Source organism: Dendrobates tinctorius, unplaced genomic scaffold, assembly GCF_039654945.1.
Source record: "Dendrobates tinctorius isolate UK_male_01 unplaced genomic scaffold, ASM3965494v1 ptg000116l, whole genome shotgun sequence".
Taxonomy (NCBI): Eukaryota; Metazoa; Chordata; class Amphibia; order Anura; family Dendrobatidae; genus Dendrobates; species Dendrobates tinctorius.
The window spans coordinates 16,165,566-16,179,779 of NW_027361784.1; the positions used below are offsets into that span (position 1 = coordinate 16,165,566).

At 39.5% G+C, this 14,214-nt stretch overlaps 1 protein-coding gene across 7 annotated transcripts in view; it reads right to left on the reverse strand.

Annotated features, from left to right (window-relative positions):
- The window catches only part of TRPS1 (transcriptional repressor GATA binding 1), a 375,172-nt gene that overhangs the window by 219,847 nt on the left and 141,111 nt on the right, over positions 1–14,214 (reverse strand). For 6 of the 7 annotated variants that reach the window (XM_073590220.1, XM_073590217.1, XM_073590218.1 and 3 more), the window contains one exon: positions 5,744–6,858. In XM_073590220.1, coding sequence (XP_073446321.1) covers positions 5,744–6,858 — 1,115 coding nt within the window. The remainder of the gene's footprint in view (positions 1–5,743; positions 6,859–14,214) is intronic. The other variant, XM_073590222.1, reaches the window with a different exon arrangement.

Sequence of the window (14,214 nt, forward strand, 5' to 3'; positions counted from 1 at the left end):
TCTTTCCCGAGGGCAGGCTGCGCGCGAATCTGGTACTCTGGCACCGCTTCATAGATGATATTATTTTTATTTGGTCTGGTGGGCCTACTCTTTTAACAGATTTTATTGATGAATTGAATAAAAATTGTTATTTTTTAAAATTTACCGCAACTACTAGTCTCACGGAGATTAACTTTTTAGACTTAAAAATCTTTATTGAGGACAACACCATTCAGACACAACTATTTCGCAAACCCACTGATTCAAACAATTATATTTCGCTAGAAAGCTGTCATCTCCCAAGTTGGCTTCTTAATATTCCAAAGAGCCAATTCATACGGGCTCATAGAAATTGTTCCAAGTCACAGGACTATTTAACTGAGGCTGAAACTCTAATCAAAAAATTTTGTCAAAAAGGTTATGATACCCAATCCCTGCTAGCAACCAGGGAATATATTGGACATATACCAAGGGAACAATTCCTCAGACATAAAATAAAAAATAAAGAAAATATTAGTATAGACGAGATTCCTATCATCACCCAGTATAATTCAAATAGTCAAATTCTCAGAAAAATTGTAAATAAACACTGGGGTATTTTGAAGAATGATAAAATCATAGGGGAAGTTCTACCAGCCCGCCCTAGGTTTGTCTTTAGAAGGGCAAATAATTTAGGTAACCTGGTAGCCCCTTCTATTTCAATATCTAAAAAAGGCCCCAATTCTCATTCACAACAGCAATTAAAAGGTTTTTTTCCCTGCAAAAAATGTGTATCTTGCAGAAAATTAGGCAGTAAGAAACAATTCTCTATTATAAATAAATCCATGGAGATTCAGATTCGTGATTTTATCACCTGTGACACGAAGGGGGTGATATATTGTATCACATGTCCATGTGATAAATTATATATAGGTCGAACGATACGTCCCTTAAATGTCAGAATTGGGGAACATTTACGGAATATTTGTAAGAAATTCACAGGTCACCCCCTCTCTAATCATTATCTTACACATCATGGGAGCTCCCTAAGGGATACTAAAGTGACTGGGATTCAAATAGTTAAAAGAAGTATCAGGAAAGGTAATTTTGTCCATCAGATGTCCAGGGTGGAAAGTAAATGGATATTTGAATTGAATACTCTGATCCCAAACGGTTTAAATAGCGAGATTGAGCTATTTGCTTTTAATGCATAGTATAATGCTCCATTGCTATATACTGGAGGCTATATAAGGGTTCCTCTTGCTCTAGGGGGCCATCCCTGAAGAAGGAATCAGTGAATTCCGCAACGCGTAGGATTTGCCATTGCTTTCTGGCCCCATCAGCGCCCCATAGGGCTTTCTTGCCTGTCACGTGATCTATCACGTGACTGTGACGTCACGCAAGGTCCTTCAGCTTTTTTGGACCTTGCAGGCCTGCTCTTGCAAGCGGCGGCTGGTACTCTTACAGCCTGCCGATATACACCTCCAGCTGCGCGCCAGTCACCGGCCGGGACGGCGGCATGCTAGGAGGTAGCACCCTTTAGCTCCAGTAACTTTTTATATACCTGTGTCGGGGAGTATCATTGGGAAAGGACCTGGAAATCCACCCTGCATTCTGAAGACCTTTTTCCCTGCCTCGCCAGTTTTTAGCTTCAGTAAAGGTAATAGATTTCTTCATAAGATATCTTTATTTAACCAAGACACATTTAATTAGCGCAAGTTTCTATCAGGTTTATTTTTTATTATTATTTTATGGAGACAACTTGAGTGGTGTGTTGTCTTATTACTTGCTGCTTTGTGTTCTGTGGGTGTATGCTTTAGCGCCATTGGTATATACATATATTTATTGCAATCTAAAAAATACTTAACCTGTGAATATGATATATATTTTTTTAAGACTGAAATATCCCTTTAAGTAGGTATTTATTCATTTTTTATCTATGGTAGAGCCACCAGCCATCATAAATGTATCACCTATCCTATGTATAGGTGATGAATGTCCTTTTGTGATAAACGTGTATGTGCACATGTGTTAACAGGAAAAGGGCTTCAGAAAATAAGCGCATTTTTGCAAATTTTTTTATGTTTTTTATGCTTCTTTTCCCTGTTCTTTGAGCAAGTGAAAAACGCTACAAATTACTGAATTAGTTGAGATGCTGCAGGTACGAAACGGCTTCAAACCTGCCACGAAAAAATAAACATTGTGTGAATAAAACTTCAGAAGTCAGTAAAATGATGCATTGCAACGCGGCAAAAATGTGCAGATAAAAATGCCAAAAAAAAAAAGAAAGAAAGAAATGGGGGAAAAAAGCGACAAAAATGCAATGTGTGGACATGTGTTCTGCATTTGCCATCTTCTATCAATATTGCAGGGTGGATTAACAAGCACACTTTGTATTATTTTTCACTTACTAGCCATATAACAGTAATTAAGAGCAAAGCGAAAATGTCCAGGTTGCATTTACAATACATTTATACATTGAAACCTGTTCCTATAATGAACTGAGCAAGTGTGTAATGTTTTCCTTCTCATTTTGAGAGCGAAATGACTGATTTCACTTAAGTAGTGTAACTAAACCCACATTCATGCTTTCTTTGTAGCCGGTGGTGAGAGAACTGTATAATTTGTTTGTTTTACTGCTGTTCTGCTTTCTTGAATCAATACAGTACACACACTTTCAGCTCAATGCAGGTGAAATGTCAAGCTATCAATCTGTGCAAACCGGGAGACAGGTGAGCAAATTGGAAACGATGTGAAACCATTGAGATTGATCTTGTTGAACAGATTCCAGATTATGTCATAGACGACCCAAACGTTACACGACTTGTGAAAGGAATATTTCCATAATCTAACGTGGAAAGAACGTAGGGGTAAGAAAAGGACTATTGTGAAAATCCAGGATCAACAACCCTGAATTTTAGCAGGTCTAGACAGAATTTCCACAACCCAATTGCAACAGAAGTTAGAGATTAAGAAGATTTTACCGTAAAGAAACTTTTTAAAAAAAAAAAAGGCTTTCAAATTGACTATGATAATACAAAATGTCTCAAAAACATTATTGTTAAAAAACAACTTCTATAGCTATATATACACCTTTGTATGTCATTTTCATGGGTACCGAATGTATTATGTGGCATAAAAATCTCATCAATTTGCTTTGACTTAAAATTTTCAAGGTCTAAGTTCCTTTTGCAGCTTGCATGTAAAACACATACAATGCAAGCTGCTCGATTCAATCTCAATATTAACATTTGGTTTCTGTTGGGGAAGTCCCCAACCCCGCGCTCTCCTCTTCTGAACATGAATTTATCTAAAGACTAATTAAAAAGAAAAAAGTCGACTCATTTCAGATTTGAGGGAGGTGCTGGAGGGTAAGCCCAAAGAGGCTGTCAAGAATAACAACTGAACAGAATTGAGCAGTTTATAGAGAACTGTGATACTGGCAAGTTTTGTTAAAAAAAAAAAAAAAAAGTTTCAATTAAAGTTAAATCAATTACAGAAAAGTTTTAGATTATATAATACAGACTATATACACTAAAAAAATGCAAAGATTTCCAGTTTCGTCAGCTTTTTTCTGGTTGGGTACAGAGGCGTAAGTTGAAGCTTCTGTTCCAATATGAAAAATCTAGAATAGAGTTTCTCAACTACACCATGCCATGTATAATATTGGTGTTTTGTTCCCTAGAAGATGGTCTTTTGGCCCCACTCAGACACAAGACCTCAGGTGTGAATGCTACTCTACTACTTTGAGGCAATATGTTGTCTGTCATCTATTCCCAGAGCACCCTCAATTCAATATACATGACTGATCTGCTCAGTTTAATCCTTCTTTATTTTCTAGATATCTATCAACATTCAGAACTTGTATGGCCACCTTTGGTCTGGTTTCTGAAAACTTACAAGGACCTGAAAGAGGGCAATGCTGTGTTTAAAGACCCAATATGGTGCCATATAGGGTTACTATAGGTTGAGATTACAGGGAACCTGTCAGCTTCTTACAGAGGCATTATATTGCATTACCGAATAATCTATTGGTCTTTTAAAGTGAACCTGTCAGCAGGATTGTGCTGAGTAACCTACAGACACTGTCAGGCTGGAACCGTTATACTGATTAAAATAAAACCTTGTTTGATGAAATCTGTCTTGTCGTTGCTGTTTGATCTTTGTTTTCAGTTAATGATATGCTCGTGCTCCGGGGCGGCCTGTTGAGGGATCAGTGACCTGTCATAAGCCATCAGTATGAATAGCTAAGCAGAGCGCCACATAAAGACCCCCATAGCCCTGCCCACAGGCCGTGTCGGAGCACGAGAATCTCAAACTGAAAACAAAGATCAAACAGCAACCACAAGACAGATTTCATCAAACAAGGTTTTATTTTAATCAGTATAACGGTTCCAGCCTGACTGTGTCTGTAGGTTACTCAGCACAATCCTGCTGACAGGTTCACTTTAAAAGACCAATAGATTATTCGGTAATGCAATATAATGCCTCTGTAAGAAGTCACATTCTCCTCCAAAAATAAAACTCCTAGGAGGTACAGAAAGGGACAAATATATGGCACACAACTCAAAAGGACCACAATGGGTTGCCACACCACAAAGTTCTGACATATGTATTGGCAGCCAATCAAAAAAATTTTGGATAAAATTATTTCCGCTAACCTGACCAAGGTATTGTTGGAGCCTTTTGTCAGTAGCAAATACTATACATGCATCCATTTACAGAGCGGTAGAACTTTTTCTACCAAAGTAATTAAGGTCCAGATGTTGCACATCCATCAAATAGAGTTACTGCGTGCTTCAAGATTCTAAAATTTCCAGATTACCAAGAAATTATTTATGTATACGACAAGCTAGTTGTAGGATATCAGTTCTAAATATGCCAAAAGCCATTTGCGATAATCCATTATTTCCGGTGTTTTCCATTTTTTACTTTATGACTTTTTGTATAGAATAATAGAATTAATAATTATTTATGACTTTTAACGACACCTCCCTTAAGTTTTCTACAACAGTTCACCGGACCAAATTATATTAAGTTTCCCATATCCAAAATGATTCATTTTTATTACTAAAAAACAACCAGGCAAAACGTGATCAAACAGATCAAAATGTGCATTTTTTTCTTTTAAAATAAAATATATTTGTACAGATATATAAGAAAAATGTAAAATGTGAAGTCTATAGAAAATCACATGGAAATGTTTAACTTCTGTGTAAGTACATCAGATAAAGCTAGAATTAACAATTGTTCAAAACAGATGAAAAGATAGATGAACCGTCTCGAGAAATTGTTCTTGCTTTCTATCATTGCCTTTTTAACTAAAGAACATTACTTTGTCAGGGTGGACACTAATTTTTTTCCGTTTTGTAAAACAAGGGCATAATGGATTTATGGGTTTCAAGTCAACCACAACACTTTTTTAACCAACCAATGACACTTTCATTGTGTGGAACAAATTCCACCATGTTTGAATTTTTTGCCCAATACACAAATGATCTTTCCGTGAAATATTTTGTCCTTCTGTAACAGCCATAACTTCATTGGAGTAATTGTTTGAATATGGCTGCTTAGATTAACTATAAAGTCCAATATGTACAAAAATTTTTAAGGTTACATTGGTGGAACGATCGTTGACCATGTGAACATTCATTCTACGATTGCTCAATCATTACCAACTTATTTATATAAGGTGTGTGGCCAAAATCTTATTTGGGTTTCTGTCTGATTTGATGGCTAAAATCTTAAGGAATTAAAAACAAAACAGTCAAGCTTTGTTTCCTACCTGTAGTGTCTTGACAGGTCTTCTTCGCTCATGGTCATAAAGTCACATTTGGTACATGAGTGTTCTTTGCTTTCTTTGAGGGTCATCTGATCATCGGTTTCCTGCTGGTGATTCAGTTCCTGCTTGACCTCAGATGCCTGGCCTTCGTGAGCATTCTCATAGTGAAGCAGGAGCACATCTACATCAGGAGAGGAGAATGGGCATTGATCACACTGATGTTTAACTTGAGGGCTACCTGTCACCCCAGCAGTCAAGTGCAACAGCAAGAGAGCACAGTGAGAACAATTACTTTTTTTGCAAGCAAATGGGTAAGAAATTTCTCCATGGTGCTTTTCAGGGCTGCAGAGGCCTCTGGGACAAAAAGGGCAATGCTTAATAGTACACTTGTGAATATTGTGGTGCTGTTGATAATGGCGTAGGAGAGGCCCAACCAAGATTACTTCTGGGCTATGGCTTTTAGAGTACCTAAAGTCACAAAACTGACAATTGTAGCTCGTTACTATTAACTCCTCAGTTGGTTTAATGGAGAGGTCTTTCTTTTTAGTCAATCCTTTCTCTACTTTTGCTGTAAGCTGTTCATCAGTATTTCTGGCAATTTTATTTTGATTAATAACTGTTCCCCTGTAGGCCTTGTTAATTGGATCACAATTAGGACTTTCTGACATCCCTACCCCATGCTGCTTGCTGTGATGTTCTAAAAGTTTGACACTGCTGGAGGATTCACAGCTGAAACTACAGAACTTGCACCAGTAGTAGTTGGTGTCATCTGAACCATTTTGCCTGGAGGAATCTACTGGCTTAATTGGCATTGAATATCCAACTGGCATATCATCTGCTGCTTTAATAGTGGTTTTGTCTTGCCACTTTCCCAAATCTCCAGGCTCACAAGAACGTGGAATAGGGCTGGATTTATTGGTGCTTTTCTCTGATGGTTTACCAGAATCAGAGGACACTTTCATTTTGTTAGGGTGCGTCTTTAGAAAGTGCTGCTCCAGCTCCGTTGACGAGTTGCCCATGTACGTGAAGTTGCAAAACTTGCAGCGGAAGTACTTCGTATTTCCTTGGCAGTCTGGAGTTTTACGCCCAATGCCAATGAAGGTCCCACCGAATGTCACCTGTAGAAGAAGAGTATAGTTTCTTTTAGCAATGATTAACCATTAATCAGTACTTATATGAATCAATCAACAGTATCAATCTCGGCAGAAATTTGCTCTCTTGCAGATATGGTTCATAAAGACTTGGATTGGAGAAAAGGAAATTCAACAATATAATACAATTTCTCTCTTTACTTTACAGCATGGTGGCCTGAAGAACTATGGTATTACATTCAGGACAAGACTTGAATAACATGTGTAAGTCATAAATGTGCTTGCATTGATTTTCTTTGGGCACTCTGCATTTCTTAAACTCTACGGGCTCCTTCAGACGTTCATGATCATCACTCCAATATCAGATCGCAATGCACAGACTGGCAAAGCGTTTCCTGAAACTGATCGCAAAAATATCTTAGAAATGTATGAACCTGTCATGCTCGGGCTCGAGAGACGCACAGCCAGTCCGGGCATTGAAATCTGATATTGCACTGATGATCATGGATGTCTGAAGAAGCTCTGAAACACATTGATCAATTAGACTCCAATAAGGTTGTTCCTGATATATAAGTATTTGTGCATCTGTTGAACAATTGATATGATTGTAAACCCCACTGAAAATATTGACCGATAAGTGTCATTACAGTTTGAGTAAAGTGGTATAGATGGAGAAAAAGATAGAACGGTGGTTTATGTCGAAATGTAAAGTTGTATCCACTCTTTTCTTTCTAAAAATGTATTTAAATATTCCAATTTCTCATGATAAAAATTTGATACCCTATCACAAAATGCTAGAAAACCCTCAGCAGTCACAAGTGACACTACAACCATATATAGACACATATCATAAAAAAAATCCTGAAAGAGCATCAGGAAATCATGCTAATTTTTTTTTCTAAAGTAGTCCTGTTGAGCGTTCATCTTTGGATAGATCAAGCCAAGAGGAAAGGTAAAGTCGGACTCATTTGTAATCATTGTAGATGGCTGCCAGAAGTCTAGTTACAGCAATGATCAAAATTAGCCTAGTCTACGACTCGTGGACTAATGGCCTGCTGCACGAACAGGTCCATACGGTTGTGATCTTGGACGTTTGGTGCAACAAAGGAAGGATGAATGCTTATGCAATGTAATCTCTGTGAAAAGACAACTAGATCAGTCATATGCAAACTTTTGCACTATGCTGAACTATCGGAGGCTGTTTGGAAACATGGTCCCTCTCCTGTCCATGTCTGCCTTAATACAGCTGGTCGTGCCATCTAGAAAAAAAAAAAAAAAAATGACAGCCTACAGTATCACATCGATAAGCACAAGCTGTTACTAGCAATCAGGATGGACAGGTAGAAACCACGTCATAGCAATCAAGCACGGCCCACTTAATAGATGTAGACGGCATATCATTTCATATTATCACTGAATTCTGGGTATTTGGATTCTTGTAACGCTACCAACATTTTAATTAAAATATAGTCTGAAGCTCGTGGCTGCCCATGTCTCACTTAGCTGTCACTGCTTGAAAGAAGCAGGACAGGTATCTCAAGACTTCCTTCTGCAAGTGATTTATTATACCCTGGATAACCCTCATTTAAAAGCTCCTTTCTCCAACTGACTGTCATACTTCAGACAATCCCTCTCAACAGAACACTTTCAATTTCCAGAAGCAAGATTGAGCCAGAAAAATATCTAATAAAGTTTATCCACATAGCAAATTATATTCTTATTTTTGAAGATGGCACCCAATTATTACAACAATATTCTCATTCCGGGAAGATAATCAATCTGTTCACGATGTTTTTTTTTAGTAGACAACCATCTTATGAAGTTTTCAACTGTTCTGACAATTACTCAAGAGGGAAAAAAGATCGAATGGGCAATTGCCATACTGTATATATTAAAGTGCTAAAGCTCCACCTTAAAAGAGACCACAAACTTGGGTAGGGTGTCTTATAGGTCATAAGACTGGGAAACAATGCTCTCGGAATCAATCCTCTGCTGTTCCAGCAGTGACGAGGTTCTCTACCGATCCTGCAGCGATGATAAATGAAATGTCATCACCGCAGGATAGGCAAAATAACAGCACTGTTGGAACAGCAGAGGATTCAAAGAGCTTTGTTTCCCAGGCTTATGACCTATGAGTCACTCTACCTCAGCTTGGTGGTCTCCTTAACAGGGCTGTGGTGTCGAAGTCTTGGATTCAGAATCGGTATCCATTTGGTGGAGTCGGTCTGGATTGAACCGGCTCCGACTCAAAATATTTAGTAAATTGGTACAGTAGTTCAATGTAGTATGTGATGTAAATTTTTTCTGAAGAATTTGGGAAAGTTATGAAATGTCCTATAAATGTCTGCTCTGTTCCTTATCTAAGGATCACGGCTTTCAGTTGAGATGAACCTGTGCTGCACTTTATGTACATTCTCAGCAGTGAGGCAGTTCTGTGGAGTCGGAGCCTGAATCGGAAGTCAGGGAAATTGAGGAGTCAGAGTTGGAGGTTTGGCTTACCGGCTCCACAGCACTGCTCCTTATGGTCAAACTTTAACTATGACTGCTGCAGCCAATCACTGACCTCAGTTGTGACGTTTGCATGAACTGTAAGAGACAATGAAGACAGTAATTGGCTGCAGCGGTCTCGTGCATTTTGAATGGGATGTCACCACTGCAAGACCAGCAGGAGACATCTAAGCAGTGGAGGATTCAAGGTGGGCGTAAAGACTACTACTCTATTTTATTCCATTCTCTTTGCTATCCAAACTTTTTGAAAACTTATGAAAAAACACTAAATCAGTAGAGCGCCTATTTCTGGACACAGACATGGCTGTCCAAAAAAACATTTGAGAATTTAATTGATTTATAGCCGATTACGTGATTAAACCAATTTTGACACACTACCAGTTTTTTTTTTTCAGTCCAATTGCATTATTCTTCTAAGTTCCTCCAATGTCATCAAACCAAAGGTCGCTGCCAAGATGGTCTCACCAGTAATCCAGGCTTATAAACAATTAACACACTGAGCGGAAAATATAACGAAACTCAAAAATATATAATAACTTCACTATTTTCCTTGTATTAAAAGCTATTTCCTTGACTATACTGCTATTGGATAAATCATCAGACACATACGGTACATCCTATAAAACATTTTATAACTTTTCCATATCCGAAGGCTTAGACGACAGAAACATTCCCACAATGCAGGCTTGGAGTACAAAAAAAAAAAAAAAAAAGAAAATGGTAATAATAATTTAGAGAAAATGCATAGACATTACAACAGAAAGACGCCAGATCTTTATCCCCACCTTAAAAAACAGTAAGACGATAAATAGTTTAATTATTCCTGTGATTTAAGGCTGCAATGACAGCTACAAGGAGAGGGAAAAAAAAAGGGTATCCAAGGCCTGTTGTTAATATAAAGGTTGTCATAGCAGGCAGGACTGCCCTTCCCAGGAGTGAGCCACACCTGTCTAGTGATGTTACAGGGAGATTGAAAGGCCCGTAATGAGTACGTCAGAGACAAAATTCTCTTTCATGATCCAAAAGACACGTATTCCACACCTCTGAAATTATGTCACATTCTGCTGGGCCTTCAGTTTTCACACCCACGAGACGTTGCCGTTTCCCAATATGCATAACGCACAATGCTTGGTAGTATAATAGCACCTACCACAGATAATGTTCAGATTATGATATAATTTAAAAGGAATAATGCTTCAATAATGAAGGGAAATGTCTCCTTTTAGCACAATTTCACAGTTCAATGTAAATAGGAAGCTGAGTAATGCCGCATTCACACATCCGTGTGTCACGGTAGGAGACCGGCAATGTTTCCGCCATAAATAGGCCTTTCTCAAGCCAGTTACAAAATTATATAAGTCCTTTGTGTGACTGGAATATTGCCATTTTTATTATTTATGTATTTTGGACAAGAAAGAAATGGAACCATTACATCGGTGCCTTGGAAACATATATTTACTGGAGCAGCTTACAACTTGGTGGGAAGTTGAGCCAAATCAAGTATGGACCATAATGTACTTGTAAAGAGGTGGATGAAAGGAGAGATCCCCGCAGTTTGAAGCCTACTGGAGTGTCTGTAAGAAAATGCCGCCATTTACTTGTTAAATCTTGTAAGACGAGAGAAAGTAGTGAGAGCCACATCAGCAGGAAATTTAAGACTAGCTACAAGGTTCCTGAGGGGGAAGAGGTTGAAGGAGACACCAGGTCAGGTGGTAGCTATGGCGTAGTTAATAATTATAAAAGGCTCAGGAGAGAAGGGAAGAAGACACCTGGACCTGTAGATGGACAGAGGCAACTGGCCGCGGAGATGACTTATATCCGACATTACAAGGACCAGATCCGAGGGAAGGAACAGAGAGACTAGATCTGAGGGAAGGAACAGAGAGACCAGATCCGAGGGAAGGAACAGAGAGACCAGATCCAAGGGAAGCACCAGAGAGAAGAGATCCGAGGGAAGGAACAGAGAGAACAGATCCGAGGGAAGGAACAGAGAGACCAGATCCAAGGGAAGGAACAGAGAGAAGAGATCCGAGGGAAGAAACAGAGAGAAGAGATCCGAGGGAAGGAACAGAGAGACCAGATCCGAGGGAAGGAACAGAGAGACCAGCTCCGAGGGAAGGAGCAGAGAGACCAGATCCGAGGGAAAGAACAGAGAGACCAGATCTGAGGGAAGGAACATTGAGACCAGATCCGAGGGAAGGAACAGAGAGACTAGATTAGGGTGACCAGAGACGGACCTGGGAGATCCATAATGAGGGAGCAGAGCCAGAGCCGAAAAAAGGACAAGGAGGCATAAAAGGAACATCCTTGTGAGCTGTAACATCCAGTGTCGAAGTATGGTAAAAAAACAAGGGACCCTGGTTGTGCTTCAGGGGACGGAGGGTGCTAGTGGAGAGGCGTGCAAAGTGACTCTTTGATCTGGGACTTGTGGCCCAACGGCAGAGTATCGTAGACTCCCATTAGGGTCTGTATCACGTATCATATTGCCTAGAGACAGTGAAGATGGTTTACAGACCCGACAGTCGGTGGCACACTTAGGGCCAAGATGTTAGGACCAAGATGTCTTTGACAATACTAGTGTCATACTAGTGTTGAGTTGTAATAATAGGAAAAGGAGTGTTCCATTAGAATTGCGTAGATATTCCATGCAGAAAAATTTACTGTGCTTTCAAAGTTTACTATATTCATTGATTTTGTGCCACAGGCACCCCTTTAATTGTGATCATCAAAAAAATAAGTTGGTTAAGTTGCCATTGTCTCCTCATTCTCTGCGCCGTTGCATCCCAAGCACATGTTTACATAATGACAGGCAATAGGTCTCCTGACCCAAACTAGGCAGGCAGTTGTACATCACCTTCCATACTCCTATACCATGACATACAGATGTGTGAATGTGGCCTAACTTTGCAATAATGTCTGTAAAGTGCTGTGGAATTAATGGCACTATATAAATGAGTAAAATAAATAAATGCTTTGCATTGGCTTAATCCTTAAAAAAAACAGTCAACTGAGGGGAGGCATGGTGGCTCAGTGGTCAGCACTGTAGCCATGCTGCGCTGGGTTCCTGGGTTGAAATCCTACAAAGGACAACAACTGCAAGGAGTTTCATAGAATCATAGAATGGTAGAGTTGGAAGGGATCGCCTCCTTTTTGAAGAAATCTGCAACACCCAGTAAACTAGGCGATACATCAGGGTCTCTTCCCCTACATCACGCTCCTCTCAGATGGGATAACAAAAAACTGGTGACACATAAAAAGGAAGGTCTGGGTCGCAGAGTCCGAGCAACACTGAACAGTACAGAGAACACAATTATACAGTATATAGAATTTAGTTTATTGACTAAAACTATTCATTACATATTGAATCCTAACCAATCTAATGGGGAAGTGGAAATTTCGGCTAATGTACGGTATGTTAGTTCAGTTTGAAAATACAGTTAGGATTTCCACCACCTCCTCCCTCCCTTTCATTCATTGCTCTTCACACACTAGGAGTTGGCCAGCAGCCATTTCATTTTTTTTTGACTGCAAGAAAATCTCTTTGCAGTCAGTTGGCCACAGGTGCTATGCAAAAGAAGATAAAATTATGCTGTTTTTTTTCCATTTTCATAAAAGAAAATTTAAAGTTAGATCTACCTTTTGCCATATGCACAATCTTCTATGATTAATTAATAAAATTTACCTACATTTCTTTCCTTGTTCTAATGTAAATCAGCTTCCCATACACTGACGTGGCGGTAATCCAGGGGTGGCCTTGTCATTATACACAAAAGCCAATCTGAGCAGGCAGACATGCAAAACATAAAGCATGAAGGAGGCACTGGGGACCAGCCTGAGTTTTCAATGAGGAAATAAAGGAGATTCCAAACTGGCTTACACTCTCGGTAGACTTAAAGGGACTCTGTCAGTAGGATCAAACCTCTTAAGCCGTCTATACGGGCCTGCAGGTCATAGAAAGATTAATAAAATGATACTTTGATATTTGTAATCTGATGTCTTGCTCTAGAGAAATTGATGTTTTTCTTCATATGTAAATCAGCTGTAACGATCTAAAGGCCTGATATAGATCTCCCTGAGAATCTGCCTCCAGAGCTTATTTTAAATGAAAGGGGGCGTGACCAGTGTGAGACATGCACTGTCTGCCAGTCTACTCTCCTGAACTACACGTCTCACACTGGTAAGGCCCCCTTTCATTTAAAATAAGCTCTGGGGGCAGATTCTCAGGCAGATTTATGTCCGGCCCATAGATCTTAACAGCCCCTTTACATATTAAGAAACACGTGGATATTCTCAGGAATAAAGACATCAGATTACAGATATCAAGGTATTTTACTTAGCTTCCTATGAACTGCATGCCCATATAGACGGCTTAGAAGGGTTCAATCTACTGACAGATTCTCTTTAAGGCTGCTTTCACATATCAGTTTTTGACATCAGTCGTAATCCGGCAATTTTTGAAAAAAAACGGGTGCGGCCAAGGATGCCGCCGGATCCGTTTTTTTCTCATAGATCTGTATTAGCGACAGATGGCTTCACGTTTCATCCGTTGTTCGCCGGATCCGTCGGAAATTTTGTGTCCGGCGGCCAGAGACGACAGACAAAGTAACGTTTTTTGTCTCCGTCAAAATGTAGGACTGTGACGGATCCGGCGCCGTCTATCGTTTACTAGAGTGGAAGCCTATGGGCACCGACTCCGTCAAATGACGGAATCCAGCGACGGATTCCGTTTTTTAAACTGAGAATGCTCCAATTATTATTACCAGGTAGGGCAGTCGGATCCGGCGAAAAGACGGATCCGTCGCATCAGTTTTTCACAATCTGCAACGGATCCGTCGAGCCGAAGGACTAACACCAAAAAACTGATATGTGAAAGGG